Consider the following 26538-nt stretch of genomic DNA (forward strand, 5'->3'; position numbering starts at 1 on the left):
AGTTTATCTTCTGAGTTAATAAATCTATTCTTAAGATAATGTGTGTATACTTTGGTAGTAATGGCAACAAGTTAATTGCATCAGATGATCACAAATAAATACTTTTCGTTAGCAAACGAAGTAGCAGCCATTGATGTTGCTTTTTGTTAGTTCGTTACTGAAAGGGTGTTTTAACGCTGAGTAATGGCTTGACAGGCTGTCCTAGCTAAAAATTTTTTTCTTCAAGTGCAAGATTTTTGTAGTTTATTTAATAAGATTTTAAAGGGTGTTTTTTTTCTTGTTAGCTAAGCTCCTTGCTTCACCTACCTGTTTAATATCCACAATACAAAGCTTTTCTATGTTTATTTTGCTGTTTGCCCCCCCTACTCAGACTGGGCCTCTGTTCACTCAAGGAGGAAGTGGTTAGGACCCTGTAAAGCACTCTGAAGGAGACTGTCCTGCTCTGCAGTGCAGTGGCTTGAGGGATCTGCTCTTTAAGATCATTCCTTCAAGATCGGTTATGGAAGATTTAAATCTCTAAGAATCAGTTTGAAATGTACATCTTACAAAGGTTCTTTCTATAACTATGATGCACAATTTCATCAGATAACTTGTTGGTTTTCATTGCCAGCTGTTTGCAAGGGTTTGTTTTAAAGCTAAATTTGGTTATGGTCTTGTAAGGATACTATAGTCTTGGAAAAATAGAAGCAGTACTAATGAACATCATTTGGATGGACCACTTAGCTGGGCCCTTTAATGCAACTTCTGTTAAAGCAAAACAGTAAAAGGAAAAATATAACCTTTTTTACAGAAATATTTAATTCTCCAGGAAATAGCGTTAACTATAGATACTACAAAATCTGTTACAGGTCGGTCATCACATTGAAGATGGCTTCCTAGACGACAGTCATGGTGATCAGTCTTTATCATCGGGTCTCAGCTCTCCAACACGCTGTCAGAATGGTGAAAGAGTGGAACGCTATTCTAGAAAGGTGTTTGTTGGAGGTCTTCCTCCTGACATTGATGAAGGTACTGTGAATAAGTTACATTGGTGAGATGTGGGAATTTTCTTTCACATAATTACTTTAGATTTTCATAAAAACAAATGTATTTTCCCAGGTATGTTGCTTGTAGTGCTTGTGGCGTTATTTAAAATGAACAAACACCACCACCCCCTGCAATGCCAGAGAATTTACCTGACATTCTTTTGTACTGTACATCAGAAGAGATGGAGACAGAAATGCCTGCATAGCAGGTCTTCTAATCTGCAATAGCAGTGTGTGTTTCCATGTGTGTGAAGTGGGAACATTTTTCTTGAAAAAGGGAACTTGGTGGGTACTGTCACTCCTCTGTAGTCTTTCTCAGTTTTTTTTAAAACATGTGGTTCACTTTAAGGACTTGTTAATACAGTCCTTACCAAAATAAATCAGGCTTTAATTAAACAGCTCTTATATCAGCATATATACAGTGTTCAGTTGACAAACAAATATGGTCACAAAATAATAACAAGCTTAGTAGGTTAGGTTTTTTCTCGGTCTCAATCAATATCTACTCTACTTGTGTGTACCCCTACACACCCTGGCTCCCAAACCAAAATAATGATGCTTTTTGGTGTGTTTTTCATATTATAGCTGGAATCTACCACTATCTAGCTTCAACTGGCATACATAGGGAATTTGAGGATGCTGTATAATTAAAAGTGAGGGATCTCCGAATCTGATCTACTAAATTGAAGCCTAAGCCATGTGCAGGTTTGATAAAGAAACACTATGAGTTGCCAGTCTGTGGTTTACAAACAGCTCAAATGCAGTTCCCGTGACACATGATGAGTTGCAGGACTGTTGATATAGGGACTGCTGGGAAGTCTGGATCCCTGTCTGTAAGAAGCAGCAGGTGAACAAGTACAACTGATGTGAACGTTGCTGGGTCACTCAAAATCAAAATATATGCCCGCCTCTCCTGCAAGGATAGGCCGTGTTACTACATGGCCACTCGGAACCTGTTACTCTTCCATGAGAGGTCTACTCCAGTAACACCTTTTTCCTTCAGCTCCTGAGTTATGTAATATGTGCTTTGTGGCTCTAGTCACTTGAAAAATGTGACATGCAGTTCATGGAGTCAGATAAACAGCACACATAACAATCAAAAAACAGCAATCAAAAAATTAGAAAACCACTGCCTTTGTGTTCAAAGTTTTCTTCTGATGGATTGTTGCTCTGTCTAGCATCACATTAGACACAATTTTAAACTAATTATTTCTTTAGAGTACATAAATGCACTGTGAAAAAATATTTTAAAAAACCAAAACCTTAAAATACTTTTTTCTGAAGCATTTGCATGTAGAGCAAAGTTGTCCTATAGGATAGTTTGGGACGTGTGTTCTACAGTGTTTCTAAATTGATGCTTAAAAAACTAAGAAATGACTTGGTAATTCAAGGCAGTTTTCCAGAGGGGACTGAGGAAGGTGAAATCCCCAAAGCCGCATGACCTGATGCAGCCTGCTTTCTAGGGCATGCTATAAGGAGTGGCCATGCTGACATGTAGCTCCTTCGTCAGTCCCATGTGGCTGCATCTGACCCTGCTTTGTGGTTATAATTAGAAATAGACTGCAGCTGAAGCATATTCACTTCTGATAGATCATGTTTGCATTTAATCCTGCTGCAAACTTGCATTACTGGAATATAAAATTACTTTTTTAAGCAGCTATGTATAGCACAGAGGTGAAGGAATATCTAGGCATCCTCTATGTACATTATTCCAGTTTGTACTGTTCTTAATAGGTGTAGAAAATACTGTTTTGTTTGTTTTAAGTAAAAATTTTTACCTTGCCACTGTCAGTCTTCAGATTCTCTCTAAGGTGCCTCATTTGTTTTTTGTAGATGAGATCACTGCCAGCTTTCGTAGGTTTGGACCTCTTGTGGTGGACTGGCCTCACAAAGCTGAAAGCAAGTCATATTTTCCACCTAAAGGTAATTAGTTTAAAATACATTTATGCAGGCTCTTCTGGTAAAAAGGAACTATGTCTGCAATGTGTCAGTCCTTCACAAAGAAAAGATTTGACTCTTTATGATGAATTTTCTCTCATTCAACAAGCATATTTTCAGCAGTTGTCATGACAGAAAAAACACAATTCAGTGACTGAAATGTGGTCCTGTGTGTTTATTTCTTCAGCAAGTCTGGAGTCCTTGAATCATGCCTTAATTTATGCTAGGCTTACTTTAGAAGGCAAGTTGCAGGAATTTCCTAGTGCTGATTCTGTTGCAGTTTGCATATTGTGGAAACTACAGGAGTATTAGCTGGAAGTCACTGGTGGATTGGATGCACAGTATTTTGTAGAGAAGCATGAGTCCGCTTTGTGTGTGTTCTGATCCTGCTCAGAACCACAGGGTCTACATCAAGGCTCACTGGGTGCTGAACCACAGCAATGAGCTCTGCTAGGAGAGGGCAGGCTGGTATCGTGCACCACGCTCACGGAGCTTTTAGGTTGGAGCTGATTTGGTTTGGGGTGGTTTAGAGAATGTGCAAGTGGGGCAATTTCGTATATGTCAGCAAAACACTGTGCAGACCTGTTTTGATTGAGAAAGAACAGTTTATGGGAAATTGTTTGAGAGAATTACTTGGGTAAATGAAATTGCTCTTATTGTATCCTAGTCTCACCTATGAACTTGTATTATATTACATACGTTATATACTCAGTCATGCATGCCTCTTGCATATAGTTTGGGAGTTCACTCGTCATCTGAAAGAGTAGCATGAAGTTACACACAGAATTTCTGCTCTACACGTTAAGATTTTATGTTCTCACTGACCCTGAAAGCTCTTAATTGCTCATTAAGGGTTGGGCTGTTCAGTCAGTGAACTAGCTAATACTACAATATCTTGATAGATATATTTTGACTGTAAAAACCACACAAATAAAAGCCAACTTAATTTATCTGGAAGCTTCAGTGCCGGAGGCAAGATAACTCTGTGACAAATGCTTGCCCTGTAAACAGTATTTGGGACACTTAAAACCAGAACAAAAACCCATACATGTTCCCTCTTTCCTGTTCTATACTCACAACTCAGCCTTGCTGTCAGTAGTTATTATGCAACATCTGTTCTTGAATTTAAAAACAAAGCAAAACAAACAAAAAAACCAAAACCAACAAGAAAACACCCTAAAGCTCAAACACCACCCATATATTCCTAAGGACAGTTGGTAAAATATATGGTTTTCCCTTTTTATTTTATTTTTAAAGGTCTTTAGGGTCTTTCGGGCTAGTGAATTCTGATTGTACTTTCAGTTATGAGTTAAAACAAAAATGTAGTAAAACCAGCTTCTCCTTGTCCCTAATATCTCCTAGTACTCTCCATCTTTTTTTTTCTTTTTTTTCTTTTTTTTTTTCCTTCTTACTAATTCAATAAGTAACTGTTCATGGTAGATCAATATGGGATTTCAAATTATGATTTTTTTCTATGTCTGACAGCGGACTAGTTATGCCTCGCCAAACTTGTAAAAATGTTTTTGAGTAAGATCTATTTTAGCAGAAGACAAGGGAATGCAGCCTCACTTCTATTTTTGTCATGATTCTAATATAGGAAACAGCTTTCAAAGCCCCTGCCAGTTGCCCTGAATGTCTGTCTGAAAGTACTAAACAACAGTCAATCCCAACTGTTCCAGATTTATTTATAACTGACTTAGTTATCAATCAGGGCTGCAGCATCATACGTCCTGCATTCCTGTCTCTGAGATTCACTTACAGTCATGTTAAGCTCGGTAGGTCAAATGTACTTGACTTACTATGATCCCTTGCAGGCAGCATCTGCATAGAAGACAGAATGTTATTACCAGGAGTCAAAGGGTAAAGTTTGAATGAATATTTTAAATTTTTTCACAGCTTTTTGGTCTATTTTACATTTATAAAGAGTCCCTCTTTTCCGAAGTTATTATGGAATCTTTGAGAGAAGTACCACAATAAAATGCCTCCACTGCTGTTTTTCATTAGCAATTCCTTTAGAACTAAAATTCTTATTTTTATTTTTTTTTACTTTTTTATTTTAAGCTGTTTTGATGTATTATCAGGCATCTCTTGAAAAAACACAGTGCAATGAAAAGGGATATTTGAAATTATGCTTGGTACAAAATTCAGTGACATGACTCATTCAGCTGTCAAATACTCATGAATTCAAATGTTTTCTCCGTTCTTTTTTCTAGATATCTGCTCTTCCATGTTGCATTGCTAGCCTGTAAATTCTCTGACATTTTGAATATGACTCTTTCAAATGGAAAATATGTAAAAAAAAAAAAAAAAAGACATGAAATAACAGAGGAGAGAATGAGTTGGGTTTTTTGTGCTAGCAATCTCAAAGGAAAATAAGAAAAGTGGATTGTTGGAATGCAGTGGGAATGATGCAGAGGCTAATCTTTGTTCACACATTAATAAAGCCTGACCTCCGAGGTTTCTCCTACCTAATTGAACGTGCCCCACTGGCAGTAAAATTGAACCCTGCTCTTTCTGAAAATATGCCATCACCTCCAGACAGACTTTAGTGTCCTTTTGATGGGGAGCCTTTTTCATCACTCCTTCATGTCTATAGGGTCAGAGCAGTGGGCAGTGTCTGGACTTACAACAAAGTTCAATATTTTTTTGTTTGTTTGCTTTGATAAGCATTCAGTGAGAGGTTTGAAGCAGACACTGTCACTGGTTGATGCCATGGGTCAGCATAGTCAGCTGAGTTTTACACTAGGACAGTTTTACATCATGGTTTTCTGTCTTCATAGTTACATCCGTGGGATAACATCCCTCACAGTCCTCAGTGTATTAATACAGACTTCCAGTATCTGCTTACTGGTATAATTTATTGAATTTGTGGAATGTTTACTATGTTGGTGCAATGTATGAATTCTGTATAATAGTCACACTATACTAGGAACAGTCTGTTGATATTCTTAGGGCTGAGAACAAAAGGCTGCAGGAACTATTAGCCATGGCTAATCTGATCAAGCAGGCAATCTGAAAGATTAAAATAAAATGTCGCTTACAGTCTAGTGACCTCCACCACCACCCCCACCTCCCCAAGGGCTTTTTCTGGTTAGTTTAGTGGGCAGGTCAGGCCATAGATGTGTAGGCAGTTCTAGGAAGCTTTATTAGCTAATTTATTAGTTGGTATGGGGTTGACTAGCTTAGGTGCAGTGGCATATAAACTGTTTTCAGAAATAGCTGGAGTCCGGAAACATTCCTGCAGTGTTGAGTTTGAACAAAGAAGGTTTTCCTGGATTTGGCAACCTGAGCAGGTGCACTTAGGCACATCACCTCAAGTTCAGTGCTGGACCTGATGGACATAAACTTGTTGTGTGTGAAATATCCTGAACTGCAATCTCCAGCATGGTGAGTTACACAAGGCTTATTTCAGTGCAGTGCCAACATTATGATTTTGGACCTTGGGGAATTGCAGATCAAGATGGATGTGTCTACACCGTATTCCTCAAGCACATCTATCCTATCTGTGTTATCCAGGTTTACCTGTTTTACCAGATATTCTAGATTTTTGTTACCCTTGCAGAGACTTGCCTGACATCACAGAATAAACTGAGCATCTATTTGGGAAAGCCGTCTGGCTTGGTCAATGGTTGAGTTTTGGTTATTACAGTAACAAAACCAAAATCATCTGATAGATCAAACAGCCCTTGCAGGATGTGTCAGTTGCCTGTGAGTTCAATATTTTAGGTTGCTCAGAGAAGAGGGACCGGTGGCACCCAGCTGTTTTGTCACTGAAAGTGTATACTATGCTCCTGGGCAAGAGAAGCTGCTAACAGCTGACAGTGTGTATAAGAAGTTGCTATTTCTAGTTCTGAGCATCTGTATTATTGCCTTAACATTTCTTTTTACCTCTCCGATGCACTGTAAAGCTTAGCACCAGGTTTTTATGTTGGTGTCATCCATGAGATGATTTTAATGCTTTGCTTCTGAATAAGGCAAATTCATTCCCACTGCCTGAAAAGTCTTTGGATTACTTCCTTTGGCATCTGTTTGGATATGTTAGTAACAGAACTGGCAAAATTATAAATGCCATGTGTTGGTCTTGGGTAAGCAGATGTCCAGTTTGTAATGTGTTTACTTGGCTTTCACCACAGAGTTTTGGGAATTAAATGTGGTTTGTGGCTAAGTATTTTTTGAGTACCTATGAGATGTGGAAAAATAATGAAATATGCGCTGAAGAATGTTATCAAATCTAGTAACACGTTACTGTGACACAGTCTGTTTAACTCTGTCAAAATCCAGATAATTCATATTTTATTTCAATATAAATTCATGGGTTTTTTACTTATTTGCTGGTTTGCTGAATTAAGTAATGCTTATGCTAACTACAGTCGGGATTTTTTCCCTTTTTTTTATTAAACAGATGGTGCCAACTGTTGCAAAAACATTCTTTTAGTTTTTTAACAGATTGCTAGCTTTGAAACAACTTTTTTAAGTCTTTACTGATTTTTCTTTGTGATAACTATGATTTTTCTAGCAATCAGTAAAAACTGCACAACATGTTTTAACATGGCAAAAATTATGCAAAAGTCTTCCTCTGTTGCTTTCCATTTAGGAGGACTGATGTTTGGATAAAGATGAGATACAGACTGAGAAAATTAAGCATGGAAGAGCTTGGAGATAGGATGGGTTTGGAACAGGAGGAATGCTTTGGCTTTACAGTTGATTTACATGTGTGGTGCAGCAGTTTGATCCTCTTCTGTTTTCCCTGTTCTTCAGTTAGCTGTTCTGTTATTTCTGTTATAAAAATAAGCACACTTGTCCCTGCTGCTCTACATGGGACACTAAGGATGAGTAAGATCTTGTGAAGAAGAAAATAGTGTTTGCAGAGTTGCACAAAGTAACATTGTGGAGTGATTCTCATGCTTTAATTTAAAACAACTGGGGGCACAGACTGTATGAGCCTTCCTGATGATCTCTAAGGTAACATTACGTAGGAACACTGTTGTTGGTAGCCTTCTGACTGATCTTGATTTCATGGATGAGGACCATTTGCATGGTTAATTCCATTACTACTGCAGTGGCAATGGTAGCTTCTGCCAGAGGAGCAAAAATGAGTGGTTGCAAGGAGAAAGTATAGAGTCATAATTCTAATTTCATCAGCCGTATTCACAAGGAAGTATCTGGTTTGTCCGAATACAGCAATCTGTTGTACTGAAACTGATTGCTTTGGCTTAAATGATCTAATACCAAACCACCAAAGTCCAGCATAGAATGCCTAGCCAATTTTTGTGTTTTAAAAACTGAAGTCAGAGATCATAATATTTGCTAGAATGGAAACTGGCATTCCTTATCCAGAAATACACTGTATGGCAAATAGTGATGCAAGATCTTTTTTAAACTTGGTTTGCGTGTGTTCCAACACACACGTGCAGCGTCAGTCTTTTACTCATTGACATCTGGGGCCATTTATGTAATTTGTAGTCCCTGTGTTTTCCCACAGCAGGGCAGCACAATCCCAAATCAATGCAATACACAAAATGTGTGGTAGCAAAATGCAGTACCTACTAATCAGCTCTTCTGTAGCTGTGTAACTTAAGGTTGGTTTTGTATGGAATTTTAGGTTTTCAATTACTTTTGTATATAATTTTCTTTTAGGTTTTTGATGACTTTTGTTTAAGCCTGACTTTTGTTTAAGCCTGACTAAAGCTCTTCACACTATTTCCTGTCTTGTCTTAAATGTTTGAGGATTCTTGGTGCTGTACTGGTAATGATGATTTTAAAATGTCTGTCTGTCTTTGAGACTGCTGTGCCAGTTGTCAAAGAGCATTCAAGGAGCTTGCTTCATGTAAGAAAATCTCTGTCCCTACAACTATGCCATTTGCAAGTTCTTTTTCTAGGAGTAAACAAGAATCTGATGAGACAAAATATAAAAATATTTTTGAGAACAAATCTGATTCTGAAGTAGCTTTGCAGAATTACTCTCTCCCAGCTTTCATGTTGCTTTCAACAAATGCTATTTTCTTTCAGAATTGCTAGGTAGCAAAATAATTTTTTTTAACTCTGAAGAAACCACAATTTTTAGTGAGTATTTGTTGACTCCTTCAGTTGGCAACTTCTGATGCCTAAGGAATGACCACGTCTCTTTAGAAGGGGATCAGTATCCATAGTCTCTACAGGATTTGGTAGTAAAGGTGTTTCTGTTGGTCTTATTAGTTGCAGTAACCAAATAAGTTAAGGCTATTTATTATTAGAAGAATATAGTGGTTGTAGCTTTATTACTGAAAACCTTATTTTCAGAGCCAGGACTGTGCAAGTTTAGAAAGGATGGGTGGTGTAGAGTTCAAGAATGAAATTTGGGTTTCTGGGTTCTAATACAAAGTCACAAAGCTGAATAAATCCAACCCCAGCAGCATCTGTCTTCCTCAGTTAGTTCCTATGAGGAAAAAAACTTATTTTTTAAAAAACCCCCAATTTTTCCCTTTCTGCCTACTTCCCTCTCTTCTTTATTCTCCTTATGTGGTGTCAGAAAGCTTTTTCCAATCAAGATGTGACAAATGTGATGTAATGCCCACAATTACTGGATTGGCTCCTTTTCAGCACTGTTTTTGAGGTGGAGGGGCAGATGTTGGGATGCAATTACTGATAGTGGCTCTCAATTATTATTCTGTAAGAAGTGATATTGCAACACCACATGTTTGATAACACTCTGTAAAACATTCTCCTAAGTGGAGTAGTCTCTTGTGAGATTTTATTTAATGGGACCAAAGCAAATTATTTTCTGCCTATAACACAAAAGAAGGCTGTTGTCCAAATTTAGATCTCCATCCTATCAATAAATTTATCCCTCATTTATGTTTGGTTTGGGAGGGGGGGTTTTGTGGGGTTTGGTTTTTTTTTTTTTTTTTTGGTCATATTCTCAAGAAATTGTGGTTGACTTTTAGGCTGGAGGACTCTTGTCTATGTGTAGAGTGGTTTGGGTTTTTTTTTTTTCTTCTTTCTTCCTCCAAAGACTTCAAAGTTCTTAAGATATCTTTGACAGGCTGGAGTACATCCTCAACAGATTCTTGGTTACCCACCGGTGTCCTGGCATTTTTTTGTAGTTCTTTTGTTCAGATAAATAACATTTTTGGGATCAACAGCCAAAGCACATTGGATAATATGATGTCTGTGTACTGTAAAACGTTTTATGTGTACAACAGACAAAGAAAGGACTAACTGTTCTGGTTTTTAAAGAGTAGGTATTTGGGACTAATGTGTTATATAGAAAATAAATTGAGTAACTCTTCATCACCTAGTTTCTTTTTATTGCTCAAGCAGCTTATTTAAGCAGGAAAAGATCTGTTGCCTCAAAAGTGAGAGTTCAAGGACTCTGACAGTCAGACTGACTTGTTATCCACATGAAAATGAAGATTTTAGTATTTCGTATCTGAAGATGAATACGAGTCTACAGCTTCTTATGGCTTCACTTCTGATTTGCTGGAGAAACAACTTGTTTTCATATTCTTCACTACTAACGTGCTTCCAGAGCTGCCAGAAAAAACTGTAAAGACGATCCTGTGTGATGTTTTCAATTTCAGCCTGGATGTGCATCTGTCAACCAGCTTCTTTCATATCTGAAGCTATTGGAAAATGTTTTATATAATCAGGGGGTTGACTGCAATTAACCATGTAACTTCATTTTACAGCTTTAGAACTTGCTGGAAGACTTTTATAGTCATAACCATTCGGAAGTTTTTGATAGAGGCAAAATACCTTTTTTACAACACGGAAGTCAATACGGAAGGTTGTTTTGCTGTATTCAAAACTGCATTAAATTCTGGACTGCTTCTGTTGGACTATGAGATTGTTGGAAGAAGACAGGATGTCTCATAACTCAGTAAGCAGTCTAATAGCCAGTAACATGAAAAGCCTTGAATTTCCTACAGAAAAAAATCAGGTTTCTAAAAGACATAATTGATTTCTTGGTAGCAATTAAAGGAGGTGTACTTTGGAAACCCGTCATGGTCTGTATATCGCTTTTCTATTATGTTGTATCTAATGCCTCTCAGTTTTGCTTTGAGTGGTGGGCTAGGTAGCATGTTACATCCATTGCTTCCAGTAAAGCCAAGTTCATACACATTGCATCTGCACCTTCTGATAGTTTTTTTTCATAAGCTTCCTGACTCTTTAGGGAAAATTAAAGGTCACATGTTGAAGTTGCATAATTTTCTCTTTCCAGAAGAAAATCTTTCCATAAGTCATCTAGATGCTTTTCTGTTGGCTATATGCCAAAGAGGCAGGCTGGTTTTTCTCTCTCACTGCCTGGAAGGGTTAAGATTGCAATGGGATTTCCTATACTTTACACAAACTATCTATTTTATTAGAGTACATTGAGTTAAGTCACAGTTGATATTTAAGGCTTGTCTCAAGGGGATTGCTGCTTCCAAAATCTAAAGAGCAGCTGGTTGGAGTCTGGTTCATGCATCTACTAATCACTACTCATTGTCACAAGCTTTCAGTCAAATACCCATTTCAGTAGGTTCTGTTTAAACAGCAATTCCAAGCATTCACTTTCTGGGTTAACTGTTGTAGTAAATTTGTTTGGGCAGATGCTGAAATAATTTACTCAGATTTACTAGACTTACCTGTGTATAATGCCCATACTTTTTTCTTCATTGTTGTGCAGCTGTTATCTGCAGTAAAATTTCTTGAAATTCTGATTTATTTGGACTAAATATACCTCAGACTTAAATGGAAAATAGACAAGTGTTGGTTAAATGATGCAGTAATATGAAGAATTGATGGGGCCAAAAAAAAAAAAAAAAAGACATTTCAGACAGGTTTACTGATGCTTCTTTTAGACAGAAACAGGAAATCTTAAAGATTGTCCTTATTAAAGAATGCATTATTTTATGAGTTTTTCAGGAGTATGTATGTCTTGGGTATTCAATATTCTGTAGTATATATAGGTATCTGACACCAACTTACATGCAAATTGTATGCTTTTTAATTTATTGGACAGTTAATTTTAATAAAGCTAGACTTTATCCAATCACAACTTTTAAATATTAATGTTCTTAAAGATGACCTCAAATAGAAAGGAGGAGCCCTATATCTTCTAATAATCAAAGATGAATCTTACAAAACATCAGCTATCCACATCAGGGACAGGGTTAAGTTCAAAATTTTAACTGTATTTAGCTCTTGCTTTGTGAGATAGAGATCTTGTTGAAGAAAGCTTTGTATTTAGTGAGACAGAAGCACATAGAGCTTGGTGACTGACTTAATGACATTTCCTAAATAAGAGCACTGAATCACGCACTTTTAGGGCTCTGCATCTCTTTGTAATTTTTGTGGATGATAAATATATTGGACTGTAATATATGGTATAGTAATTTAGCATGCATGTATATTATATGGCTTATATCAAACTGAGTCACTGAGTAGCTTACACATGGCAGACTCAGGAGGTAAAAATACAGTTTGGTATAGATTCCTAATGGATTTGTAGCTACTATTAAATGTCTGTATGGGGAAGAAAATACTTCTGATTGAGAAGTCTCTTATTGTTTATATTCTTAAATAGGGAATGGATATTTAGATAAAAAGAAGTATATTAAATAATTCCATGTAGCTAATGTTTATACAGAAATTTTGCAGAGGATAATGACTAAAAGACTCCTAAGCAGACTATAAAATATGTTCCTTCTTCACTATTGTCACTTCATAGTACACATATGAAAGAAAATGCTGCTAATTCTGATTTCGATGACTGTTCACAATATCTAGCTGAATTTTCTTTCAAAACCTACTAATGACTAAGACACTAAAAAAAAGGTTTAAGGCAACAAAAACAGTGTGGAGAAGTGAAACAGTACCTGGAATTTGAACATATCTTCAGAAAAATCTTTCCCACATTTATCTATAGGAAGTAACCAGACCACTTTTGTCAAATGGAAGCAGTTAAGTATTCGTCTGATTCTCATTATCCACTTCTAAAGCCAAGTAGATTTTACTGTGGTTTGCTCCCACCACCCCATCAAAATACTGCTTTAATTACATGTTGTCTTTTCTTTTGTTTTGTAAATGGAAAAAATATTAATTGATCTGTAAGTATTATGGGCTTCAGGATAAAAACAGTCCTTTGAATAGTGATATTGAGGACTTGATAATATTTTGTGCTTTGCTAATAGCTTGTGCTATATCTTGTTTTGCTAATAATTTATGAAGGACCAAATTCTTCTTTCAAATCATTTAATAAGGTCAAGGGGATGATTGGGGGTGATGGTGAAAAGAGAGAGATTCTGTACTAGCACTGCAACATATTCAGTGTTTCTGAGGGTCATCTTACAAATAAGACATTCCCTACCCCGGCTCCCTGATCAGTTGTAATCCTTTCTTGTGTTACAAGCTTGTGCTGTCTTTATAAATTCCTATAAGCATTATATTTACAATATTCTGTTTTCTGTTCCTAGAATCACTGCAGTGATGCACATAATTCTACCCCTATGATAATGATACAGTAATATAAAATTAGTGCAATATATAAATCAGTAATTTATCAAAGGTAATATCCCAAATTATACTTTTATTCTCTCAAACCAGAGGTTAGGACTAGCAATGGGAAATTCATCAGGTGCTGGAAAGAAAGATACTATGGATGCCCCTGCCCAAGGCAGTGTATATGCCTCTCTCTGATTTCAAAAGCTAGGAGCAGCTGAGAACTGGTGTCTCTCTCAGATGTCTCAGTGCTGTTGGTTGGCAGTTTTTATCTACTTTATACCATGCAAATTCTACCTAGTTTTGAGACCTGTGATGTATGTGACTACTGCTTATACTGAGATAGTCTAATCAATAGTCTGTTGTATGCCAATGGAGGCTGTACAGTTTTCATTTAATAAAGTGAAAACTGTAATGCTTTAGAGGATTTGATAAGTCAAATAATTTTTTTTGTAAAATGTACTATTCTAGTCTCCCAGGAAAATTCGTACTCTCACTAACCAGAAACTTTTTTTTTTTTTTTTTTTTTTTTGAGAGAGAGAGAGAGAAATTTGTTCTGCAACTATGAGTAATCGAGTTTTGGAAAAACCTTCCGTTATCATGGAAGGTTTAAAGCCTAGTACTGAAGCTCTGCATTCTGTCTTAAGAAATGTCTTACAGCTTAAGTTCCTCTCTGGGCACAGTTCATTCACTGTGAAGGACAGGTTCTGTGGGCTCACAGGAGAGTTAGAATCATACAAAATAAGGAAATATGTTGCTGGCTTCGTCTATGTAACTGACAGTGGGGATCTTCTCTTTTTTTATTGGTTCTTTACCTTGAATTATGCTATTGACAATAGTCTCAAATGTGTTGTGTATCACAGCTCTGGTAAGTGCTGTTTCCTTTCTTCTTTAAAAATAAACTTTGAGAAGAGCATATAATTTAAAATGAAATATATTTTAAACATCAATATCAAATTTTATTAATTAAAAATAACTGACTTCAGCTAAAAAGTAGCCTGGATTTTTGGACCTTTGCTTTCTTCCCCTCATGCTGACACTATGCATGAAATAGAAGCTGAAATCAGGCAGACGATTTATATTTATCTAGAATTTTTCTATGTTAATGTTGCTTGGATTAGAATTGGAAATTGGCTTATTTGCAAAGAAGAGTAACGGGTTTTGTTCAGACTTGGAAACTGATCTTTTTTCAGCCATCTGTTCAGAGTAAAAGCAGCAGCAGCAGAACTGACCCCCTCCAGATGATGATAATGAGCTACTCTGCTCAGAGCAGCCACCATTTCATATTGCCCTTGAAAACCAAACCAGAAAAATTCAGTTCTGAATTTAGTTGCTTGTTTGATATTTATGAATGTTAATGCATGTTTTTTCATGCTGCTGACCCAGTAAACTTCACAGAGATAGCTCTTGCCTCATAAAAAATTAAGTTGTATGATTAATTCATGTGACTACTCTTATAATTACAATAAACCAAATTGTATGTTATAGCCTTTCTTTTATGTTTTTGTACCCTTTAATTCTGATTCATAGATGCTATAGATCATGTTGCAGTCTGAAGTTTTAAAATGGCTGTGACCTTTGAAAGAGGAGACAACTCTATAAATTTGCTGTTGCAATGTTTTACACTAGTGTAACTAGTGTAGAAGTAAAATGCCAGATAAAAGGAGAGGCTTTAGTACACTTGTAGAATATTCTTTTACTTAAAAATAATTTTAAAAAGGCTTTTCAAGGTTTTCTTTTTCAATACAGCTAGGTAGGAGTATTTTTACTACAGGACAAACTGAGATGGTGTATGTATACCGCTTTTTTTTTTCCCCCATAAGCAGTGAAAGTCTTGAAGTGATGATGACAAGCAAATCCTTTCTGCTTCTTGACATGTTTTGGAATTGAAAGGACTTAGTAAATCTTTAGCTGTATGTATTCACTACGGCACTATCAAAATATTGTCCTTTCTATTCAGCACTGAAGTGCAGAGGAAACTTTGGGGCACCTCTCCCATGTCCCAGAAATAATGTACGTCCTCATGGAGCAAGCAGACATTCTGTGGGTTGGTTGGGTTTTTTTCCCATTTAAAATGAAGATGTGGGGAAAAACTCTCCATAATATTTATGACAATATACAAGGCTTCTAATTTCTCTGTTATTTGTGATATGGTAAGATCATTAGTAGTAAGGGTTAAATGTTACTTTCCATTCTTTTGGTAATCTCGGCGATACGGACTGATTAACGGTAAAATTGGAATTATGAAGATATGTAATTTATTTTACAGAAGCTATGATATAGAACCCTAGTTTTTATTCAACTTCTCCATATGATCTGCTTCCTTGCTGACTTTTCTTGATATGCATCCTGTCTTCCATTTACCTATGTATGCTTCACTTAATTGCTACTTAAATTCAGCATCCAATTATTTTTCAATGGAACTGAGAATACAGAATACATACCTTTAATTAAAAACAAACAAAGCCTACCCCAAAACCTGTCTTTAATGTGGCATATAGGTGATTTCTTACATATCTGACCACTCAGACTTAGTCTGATGCTTGTGGAAAAACACATAAAAATTAATAGGAGTTTCATTGCAAGATGCTAAACTGTACACATTTCTTATACACATTTTGTTTTTCAGAGAAAGGAAACAGCTGACAGGGTCACACACTGCCATTTAAAGTTAGGCTGACTAAAAGAAATTCATCTTTGCAGCCCTGACTAATACATAATTTCACTCTTCTGCAGTAGCTCAGTGAGATTACAGCCTTTTCTATTTTGAGGTTTCTTAAGTATTTAAAGTCTTTGATGTTTTTTGAAATTCCAGTCATGTCACTGCAATGTTTAAAAGAAAATCTGCAGTTTTTTTAACACCTCAGATTTTTATTTTTCAAAAATAAGTTTCATTTTTAATAGTTGTTTCATCTTTGGATTTAGAAATGTGTTTTATTCATGTTCAAAGCATCTCCTAATAAGATTACTAAGGGTGACTTTGAGCAATGACTCTGTCATCACATTGACTGTTTTAGAAATTTGGTTCACACTGTTTCTAAATGTTCCTTTGCTGTGGGCTTTTAAAACAAATTTATTCTAAAATTTCTAGTAAATAAAACCATAGTTGAATTCAAAACTATTTTTAAAAATCCAGAAAAAATAGAAGAAGAAAGTGCTATTTCTATTTCATGAAAAAATTACGTCTATTTAAATCTACTTTTTTGAAGTAATGATCTAAAAATAAACACAAAGACATGAGACTAGAACAGTGATTTTCTTTTCCAGTTTAACTCCATCTTATTTTTTACATAAATGAGTTAGATATATATATAGAGAGAGATATACTTTTATAAGAGATCTTAGGTGGATGGTAGATTTTATTGTAATCTTGAAGCCTATATAACATCAGAAAAGACACTGTCTAAACTTTAAAAAGATGGAATGAAAGAAAATGTGCTTCAAAGATAGTTTTAACCTTTTTCAAGTGTAAGTAGTCTTGCTGTTTTGCATATGAAATGAATGCATGTGACTACCCAGAGACTGTTCTGACTTGCTATGCTGTATGCAAAGAGAAAGTCCTTCTCTTCATTGTCTTAGTTCTGCCACCTGACATCAGTGTTATAAATTGAAAACACATGACCCTTAGAATATGATTTCTGTATCTGACTTTGTAAGTGGGCTGAGTTTTGGGAATTACGGATTTCAGGTCAATTACATAGGAAGTCAATAGATGATATACAGACCTCTGATATGGATATTCAAATACTCTTTGACCTTATATATAATTCATCATTACAGTTTTTTCTTTATTTGAGAAGCAGCCCCGATTCTAAGAGCCAGAAATAAGTTAATCTTTTGCTATTGGTTATGTAACATTTGAATGCCAAAACGCTGGCTTTGTACGGGAAGACACAGCTCATGGTTGATGTATTTAAACAGCAATTTCTGTATTGCTGTTCTCAAATGCAAGAACTTAAAGAACTTATTAATTACTTTGAGTATTCACAGGTTGAACATAAAATGATAAACTCAATATAAAGAGATGGAACTAACTCACAATTAACTGAAATTTCTAAGAAAAACTTCTAATTTAATTAAAACCACTGTAGACTTCATGAAGTGAGAGCTGTACAGCTACTCCATTAGCACCTGTCTGAAATATTCCTGTATCACTAAGTAACTAGAGACTGTTCAGACATTACCTTAGCCCTCATAACATTAGTAATTAATCACTTAAACCGAAAGGAGTGTAAAAATTCTAGCACACCAAATTCTCTCCTACCTTCTCCCATGGGTTACAAAGCACAGTCAGTTATTTTATTTCACTCCACCAGACTTTGTGCCTACTGATGGAGCTGCACAAGGAAGGTGTTACCAGGTTTAGAAGAATAAAAGAAAGCCTTTTTTTAAAAACAAACAAACAAACAAACAAAACCCAACCAACTAAACCACCAACAAACGTGTTTTTATTCATGGATGCTCTGAAATGCCATCAGTTTTTTCCTGGTGAGCCATGAGAGGCATGAAGTTGGATAACCTTTAACTCTGAGAAATATTTTGGTCTAAACAAGAAGATAGTCTTCTCAGTCTACCAGCTATGGCTTGCTAAGTTGTATGGTGTCTGCAAGGCCCATAAGTTTATTTTCTCCCTCACCTGATACACTTAATACACATGTGTAAAGGTTCATGAGGAGCTCTTTTCACTTTAATTACATTGAGGAAGGATGGGCAGAACATATGCGTGATGCACTTCTAGCTAAAACTCCAATATGACTGCTATAATTTTTACCAACATGACAGTTTTTTAACATAGAAGTATGAATATCCAGATTCTGCTATTGTAAGAAAGGCAGAATAAGTACCTTAATAAGCTTTCCATCTAGCATGTTGTTTCAAAGAGATCACTGAAGCCTTACTATGAAATGTGCTTTCAGTAAAGTTCAGAAAGGTTCCCATCATTACAGAAGGTATGCCTATGTTGTTATTAACATAGAGATTTTCCAGGCTGTCTAGGCTGGCAAAAACGCATTTTCCAGACCATAGCAACATTATATGGTAGTTCCAAGTGTATCTTGCTTGTCAAGTGACAACCTTTTAAGCTTGTGGGACATAGCATATATGTCAGATTTTCCAGTTTGTTCTTGGGAAGCTGAAGTGAAATTAGACCAACTGGACTAAATTATCCTTTCATATGGAAATTGTGTCACTGTTTATATCACTGGGACATATACAAAGGAGCTTACTTAATTCTTGTTCTGCTTTCCATAAAATAATGCTCAAGGTTGAGGAGCTCCTAGGCTGTGCTTCAGAATCTAAGGAAATTAATCTTCTCCTTACCTTCCCTCTGCTTGTACCCCTTTAAAAGTCATAGTGGCTTTGTCATTGTCACCTTCTTCCAGTGGATTGCAAACTGCAGTGTTTATTGTCAGCACTTCAGTGATGTGTTGTACCAACAGCTGAGAAGGAGGTGGATTGTTTCTGCTGAAAGCCATATATCGGTGTATATAGAATATTCAGCTGTTGTCGGGTGCCTTACTATTTTATGGGGCTTCAAATATCTCACCTGTTTTACTCGGTGGAATCTGAGTCAGGAGCAGTCCCTTGAGCTCTCAAACCTTCAGAAATTTTGGTCAGGTAAGAAAGGATCACTGCTGAAGTTTGTCACAGCATGCTACCATGATTCTGCTGTAGAGGATTAAAATTTTTGAAATCTCTTACTTCTTGGAAAAAAACCATAGGCTTTAAGTCATATGATTTATGTGATGTACAGAGAGGAGAATGTGCTAAAGCACGTGACGCTGAGGAATTTGAAGCAACTTTCAGCATCTGATAAATAATTCAAGTTATTTGGATTAATATATTTTTGTTTTGGAAAGTGATCATCTTATTAATTCTACCTCATGTACTGTGTTTAAACATGGAATAAGTCTCTTTTAAACCTAGAGATCCCTGTAATTGACCATTCTGAACATTAGAAGTCAACTGACCATGCAGTAAAGGTTTTGGGGGATTAGCTCATCTCATTGTATGTAGCAGAAATAAGAATAGAAATATGCAGTAGAACAGGATCTAATGCCTGAAGTAGATGTTTTTGAGAATATCTTCAGGAAGGAATACACTTAAGAGTTTTATAAAGTTATAGCCAAACTTAGCATTTAAAACAGCTGACAGAAAAAGAAAATTAATTACTGTTAATTTACAGATTGCTGTGCTGGTTTTTATTTTAAATTGTGGCTGAGTTATTAAAAACAGTGTTCTATTCCTATGCAAAATAATTACTTCATCATTAAATTGTATCTAGTGTGAGATAATTCTTTATGCAATGTCATTTTTGACATGTTTTTTTTCCAGTTTCATTTTTTAAACTGGAATCTGAGTTCAGAGTGCATCTGCTCCTATAGAGTTCTAATCAAATGCAGTGCATCCATGGAAGCACATATGTGCTTGTATGAACAAGCAAATACAGCTGTAAACAGTGGTACTGTGAGCAAGAGGGTAAGTCTTCAGTAACAGCAGTGCTCAACACTTCCCACTGCCCACAGGAAGGAGCTGCATTTTTCTGAATTTAAGGTTTTACATCCCTATGCACTCCTAGAAAAAGAGTGCAAATAATTTTAACTTCAGCAGGTATCTTTCTTGTCCATATCAGCTTCTACATAATCCTTACATTATTTGAACTTCTGTTATTTAATTATTTTTCATTTCGGTGTAATTTTTGTTAATCTTGAATATCAAGAGTCCTTAAATAATTGGAATAGATGTGCAATCGCCAGGTTTTGAAGTAATGCTGGACATCATGTCACACTAGTGCAGGCTACTTGCTTTTCTAGATTAACAGAAGACTGCTGCTGTGAACTGCTTACCTGTCCCTCTTCAGAGGGCCCACAGACTCTGAAGCAGGCAGGAGAATGTGTGACACTCGCAGAGGTCTAGAGAAGTGAGGAGGTGTTATCATACTAAACTTCATGACAGGTGCTAGCCCCAGATTAGAAAACTGAATTCATACTCAGTTGGACTGTGCTTGTAATCTAGCAGCCAGAGAAAATTAACAAGTATCTGTTTGGTTAATTTTGACTGGTTTGGGAAATTATGATCATACCATTTGCTATACCCCCAAATGGCTGTCAACTCCAACTACCACAGAGGTAACCTCTTAATATGACCCAGAAACACCTGAAAAAGCTCCACAGAAGAAAGAAGCATCCCAAGCTGTTGCCCAGATTTTTGCTGAGGAATTAAGCCACAGTAAACATTTCCCAATTTTCATTTTGTCTTTATGGTAAAGAAATTTCCAATATTTTGCTGGTTTAAGATTATAAAAGTCTGAAATACACAAAATTCTATTTTTTAGAGTTCAAATCTTATGGTCAGGTCAGAACATAAATCTTAAATGTTTAAATCTATTTAAATGTATTGTAAACCATTCTTTTACAGTGTGCATAAATGTATTCTTATTTGGATTTCGTAGTACTGGAGTGATCTGCACTGCATCTTCTGGGAACTGGTCTCACAAGGCATTTATATAAAATAAAAGGCAAGGATTGGGCTGAGCCATAAAGTGTGATCAGTTGGCTTTGGAGGTGTAGTTGCCATGGCAGTCTTTTCCAATTATCTAGCTTTCTGACTGGAGCAATTTATAAGGCTAAAAAATCTGCTAGACTAAAGATACTTTAATTTGTATAAGGTTTTTGCTCTTATCATTGTATATAATCAGAAGGGATGGTATGGAGTGAGGAAGATATAACAAGTACATGAATGGAAAATAAAATGAAGCTAAAAATCATAGTGATTTCAAGCTAATTATTTTAATACTCAGTTAATGTAATGAGTTTTGTAAAGTCTAAAACTAAAATGTCTAAGTGTTTATATCTGTAGGGGACTGTTTTAAGACAATTACCTCTGCTAGAGAGGAAACCCGATGTTTTTACTCAAGAAATGTTTCACTTTTTATTGGGACTGGTACCTTTAATCTACTCCCACTCTAGGTATGTAAGTTGCTTGTTTGCTCACAAGAGTGATGATCAAACTATTTTGTTTTCTTGGACAAGTCAGTCTTTCTAGATGCGTTCTGGGCCACAGTTATGTTGTTAACGCAAACTTTTTTTGGCCTCTGAAAACAAGCAGCTGCATAGAATTTAGGGTTCTTCAAGAAGTCACACAGGACTAGATATAGTAGGGTAAGAGGTAATTTGGTAGATAGTAACTCTACAGAGGAAAAACTTTTTCAGTGTCTATCTTCAATGTTCTATAAATCAGCGTTGTGCTAAAACACACAACGTTTTTATTTATCTAAAAAAGACATGCCAAATAGTATTCACTCAGTACTCAGTGCAAAATTAGAGTAAGTCACTACTATATCAATAGCAAATAGACTGTGTAAAGCTATATCAAAAGATGTCATGATTTAAATATGGTGTAACATCATGTAGGCACTTAGTTTGTGTCGAGTCTTAGGCAGCACAAGTCTAGCAGACCCTGCTTAAACTCCAGCTGCCTCTAATTGCTGCACGTTTTCTGAAAAGAGGTAGCCTGTAAGACACACAAGTGCCAATTTATAAAGGTCAAAGCCAACACGTTCACATTCAGTGAGAAAACTGAGTTGTACTCAGCAATACATGCCCGACAAAGTCCTCTTAACCAGGCAGCTGCGTTCAAGTCTAGCAGCAAGTCTCGTAGGTGGCTTTGCTTAGTGTAGAGTGTGCTCTATTAGTTTCACTTCTGAGGTAGCCAAAGCATGGACTGCTTGGGTCAAATCTTCATTCATATTTAACAGCATTAAGACTGAAGAAAGCTCTCTTGCCAGCTGCATTCAGAAGAGCACTGCATTCTGCAGACACTTAGTTTTACTGGCTAATTTAACGTCCTACAATTCTGAATCACTTGGAGCAATTTTTGTTGGACTTCCTTCTTTCTTTTGAACTGCTTTATTTAAATATAACTAACACAGCAGATCTTTGACTCATAATAAAACACAATGCATGACATTCTTTTTTGCTCATGCATATTGTTATTAGTTGAGCATTTTTTTCATAGTTAAGTATGTGAGCATCAAAGTCTATTTATTTGTTTACCTGTCCACTTTTTGACCCTTTTTTGTAATATTTATCCATTGTATATAGTAACCAGAAACTCGGTGCCTCCATTGTAAGATGATAATCACTGATACCAACAGATACCACTGATAAATAGCTCAGATACAGTTGTTGGGTAATAAGAACCCCTTATTCACCAGTTTGTATTCTTACTGCTCAAAATCATTAATTAATGAAATAAACATACTCATATACATCAAACACTCTTGTCTCCATTCTGAAATCAATACTGTATGAGGAGGGTGTTATCTATTAGCTGAATTTAATTTAAAAAAACCAAACTAACAGTCTTAATAGTTGTTTGTAATTTGTGTATTTTATTCACTTCTTGGGTTTGTTTTCTATATTAAAAGAAAATGCTATATAAATTAATCTGCTCTTTTTCTGTCTTGTGCCTTTATCCTTTCCAAGGTTATGCCTTTCTGCTGTTCCAGGAAGAAAGCTCGGTACAAGCTCTGATAGATGCATGTCTGGAAGAAGATGGGAAACTTTACCTGTGTGTGTCAAGTCCCACAATCAAGGATAAACCAGTAAGTAGCTTATGCCATGACACTTATGTTGGTTGCTAACCCATGTGCTGTGACTCTTTTCAGTTAATAAATAAATATAGTTGATTGACTTGTCCATTTCCTGTTGCTGTCCTTGCTGTTATGTTGAATTTACTTTCTGTGTCAGCGTAACATGGTTTTAACATTTGCTTCTTTCTGATAAATGCCACGTTCCATTGGTGTTTATACTTGGTACTTCTGGTATCTCGCAGGAGTATGCATCCTTTTATAATGTGAGCTGTAAAACAATTGGATTATGATTTTTCCCTCTATATTATTTGAAAGAAAAGAAAGCCTTATGCAGAAGAAATGAAGAAACTTAACTCCCCCTTCCTCCTCCCAAAAATCCAAATAGCTTCAAATATATTCTGTACTACTTAGGTTTCTTAATTATTATTTTTTCTGCATGCAATAGCTAATCAATTTATAATTTAGGTCTCATTTACCTTATAGAAACTGCAGGGTAAAAACAAATAATGCAGATGGCTATAGCAGAATAGAAGACACACAGTAACCTGTTTTTATTGCTCACATCTCTCACATTCTTTAATGCTAGTCTCTTTTGGGGCTATGGATACATACAGATTAGATGAAAACTATAGGCAAATATTATTAGATAAAAAATGTGCTGCCTTTTAAAAACACTTATTAAAAACCTTGTGCAGATAAATGAACAAGCCAGTATTACAGCACAGTGACTGTGCTTAACATGATTCCTAGCATCAATAAATGGATGGATGAACAGCTTTATCCAAATAACTTCAGAGCAGCTTTTTTTCTGTGTAATCTAAAGATTCCTTATCAACTGTGTTGCTTGCTGCTTAACAAAAATGAGCATTCACACATTATAAAAACTCCTTTTGTTTCCAAGCACAGAAATCAATTTTATCTCCACTCCTATCAGTGCTTTAAAATTTGTGGGTCACTGTATGTGATTTCAGGAAAGTTGCCCAAACTGCAACTGTAATTGCGAGTACACGGTAAAATGTTCTGCAAGTCTTTTCACAGATTTCTTATAATGGCGATTAGGGGCAGGGAATTAATGAGGCAGGAGTTTGCTATGATGACATTTAACTCAAGCCTGGCCTCTAGTGGTAATAAATGAATCGTCCACCTTCTTTCTAACAGATAAGCTGTGCTCTCAAATTGTTTTGGTGCTTATACCATCAATTTACTGCTTTTTCTAAGTTTAAATTTTATTTTTAATTATAGAAAGATTTGGCAGTTGTTTCTTAATTTTAATTAAGTTGTCAGGTTCCTCTGCTAAAAACAGTCCTTAATACAGGTGCAAATTCGACCTTGGAACCTAAGTGACAGTGACTTTGTGATGGATGGGTCTCAGCCTTTGGATCCAAGAAAAACTATCTTTGTTGGAGGAGTTCCACGGCCCCTCCGAGCTGGTAAGTAGAGGGAAAATGTAGGACGTGTAGTAGGGGGTTCCAGATTAAGCAGAAAAGATGTATAATATATGTAAAAGAGCAGAAAATATACCTGTTTTTTCCAAAGAATGCAACTCACTTTCTAAGTCAGTGGGTGTCTTTCTGTCTACAAAATACAAACTGTGAACACTTTTTATCTTTTAAATAGGTTACTAATTAGGATTTTCAGTAAAAACAGTCTTCACCAAGTTTGCATAATACCCTAGAACTTAGATGATTTTTTGTAATGTGTACCATGTTAATCCTAAACCTGATATGCTTGCTGAGATGCAGACAAGTTCCCCTTCCCTTTGACTGGATGACAATTTTTTCCCATCCCCTTTCCAAACCAATTCCAGCTGCAGCTCTATGATTTCTCTTTCCCCTTTTCTCAACCCTAACCCTAATTTTCCCCTGGAGCTATAGACAAAGCCTCACAGCCATTGTCTAGAAGAAAAAATTCTCGCAGCCCAGGTCTCTTAGTGTTCCCTCTCTGTGAAGTGAAATGAAGTGGAGACCACTTTCCAGATTCACTCCTAATGTAGCTTTTTCTCGATCTTTTTTCTTCACCCTTAACTCACTTTCTTCAATTTTATTTGCAGATCCATAAATAAAACTCCTTAGCCTGTGGCTAATTTCTTTCCTTTGAAAGATATATCCCAGCCCAGATCTCCTGGCTGCCCCCACTTGTTTTGAAGGCCCCTTTTCAGCACTGCTCCTAACTGTAGCTTGACACTCCTTTCTTCCTAACCCTTATATTTTTGGTGAGACAATGACAAGGTCACAAAGCCATTAGCAGTTGAAACATTTCTCCTAGCTAAATCTTCTGGCAGCCCTCACTTCTGTCTAGTATTCCCTCTTCATCCTCACTCCCAAGTCAGCTGCATGGTTTCTCCTCTTCATCCTCTCAGCTCTAATCCTAATCTTCCAGGGCTGTAGTAGACAAAGCTCCTCAGTCATTGTCTGGAAGACTTCTGGATCAGGTTTCCTGGTAGCCCTCGCTTTCCTTTGGCAGCCACTTTCCAGCCCACTCGAACTTCAGCTCCTCGCTTGATCCTTCTCCTAATCCTAATTCTTTCGGGAAGCTGTACACAAAGTCCCCCAGCCTTTGCTGACAGTAAGATTTCTCCCAGCCCAGGTTTCTTGGCAGCTTTCACTTTCTCACCATCTTAAAATAAGACTTAATTGCTAGGTGGTAATTATGTAAATAGTAACAATTAAACATTACCTCACTTCTAATTATAACCTTTATAAAACTGTGTGTCATTTGGCCTACCATAGATTACATTTGAAATGCATTACACTTGAAAACTGATGCCTTCAAATAGTTAACTTCTCCAAAGCAGACAAATAGTTTCCAGTTTTCCTTGTTTGCAACTCTAAAGATCCGATACATATTTTTTTCCTAAGATGTCTGAACACTACATGGTTTCCTTGCCCTGGAATCCTATATATTCTTTGTCTACTGGCAAGAGTAACTTCTGTAATGACTATTGTGAATGTTTTAAAGCGTTCCTGATGTTTGTTCCGTACTGTCACTTCCTGAGATCATTACGCATATGGTGATTCCAAATCATTAGAAAGCAGAAGAATCTACTAGTCACTACATTATGCTGATAGTTTTCCATTACTGTTTAGAGCAAGAGTATTACCTGATTTGGTAGAATGAGTCAGACATTTGTTTGCTCCTTGCAAATGGACAAATTAACATATGGTCTTCCCTTAATGTGATGCATACATTTATACAAACACACATACTCATTTTAAAATTGTCTCTATTCTGTGTATAATTAACTAGTGAGAATTTAGTGAGAACTACACAGAGTTAAATATTTAGTATATCTTTTTCATTTTATCATGGATAGCTACGCTTTAACTTGCTACTGAAAGTGTTTTTGCACATTAGCATAGAAAAATGGCTGACTTGGCAGGGCTTTGTAAAGGTCTGTTCTTCACCCACCTGACAAATTTGTTTGCCTATCAGCTTTTACAGAGAACTTGGCTCAGTGACCATCTGTCTTTGCACAGTTTACGTGCCTCTCCTCCACTTCCTTCAGCCTCTTTTCCACTTCCT

At 36.3% G+C, this 26538-nt stretch overlaps 1 protein-coding gene across 1 annotated transcript in view; it reads left to right on the forward strand.

Annotated features, from left to right (window-relative positions):
- Positions 1-26538, forward strand: part of CPEB3 (cytoplasmic polyadenylation element binding protein 3) — a 49612-nt gene that overhangs the window by 16969 nt on the left and 6105 nt on the right. Inside the window, exons 4-7 of the mRNA XM_029086474.1 lie at positions 849-1008; positions 2859-2948; positions 22910-23028; positions 24332-24446. Coding sequence (XP_028942307.1) covers positions 849-1008; positions 2859-2948; positions 22910-23028; positions 24332-24446 — 484 coding nt within the window. The remainder of the gene's footprint in view (positions 1-848; positions 1009-2858; positions 2949-22909; positions 23029-24331; positions 24447-26538) is intronic.

The sequence above is a fragment of the Antrostomus carolinensis genome, unplaced genomic scaffold (assembly GCF_000700745.2).
Source record: "Antrostomus carolinensis isolate BGI_N321 unplaced genomic scaffold, ASM70074v2 scaffold11518, whole genome shotgun sequence".
Lineage (NCBI taxonomy): Eukaryota > Metazoa > Chordata > Aves > Caprimulgiformes > Caprimulgidae > Antrostomus > Antrostomus carolinensis.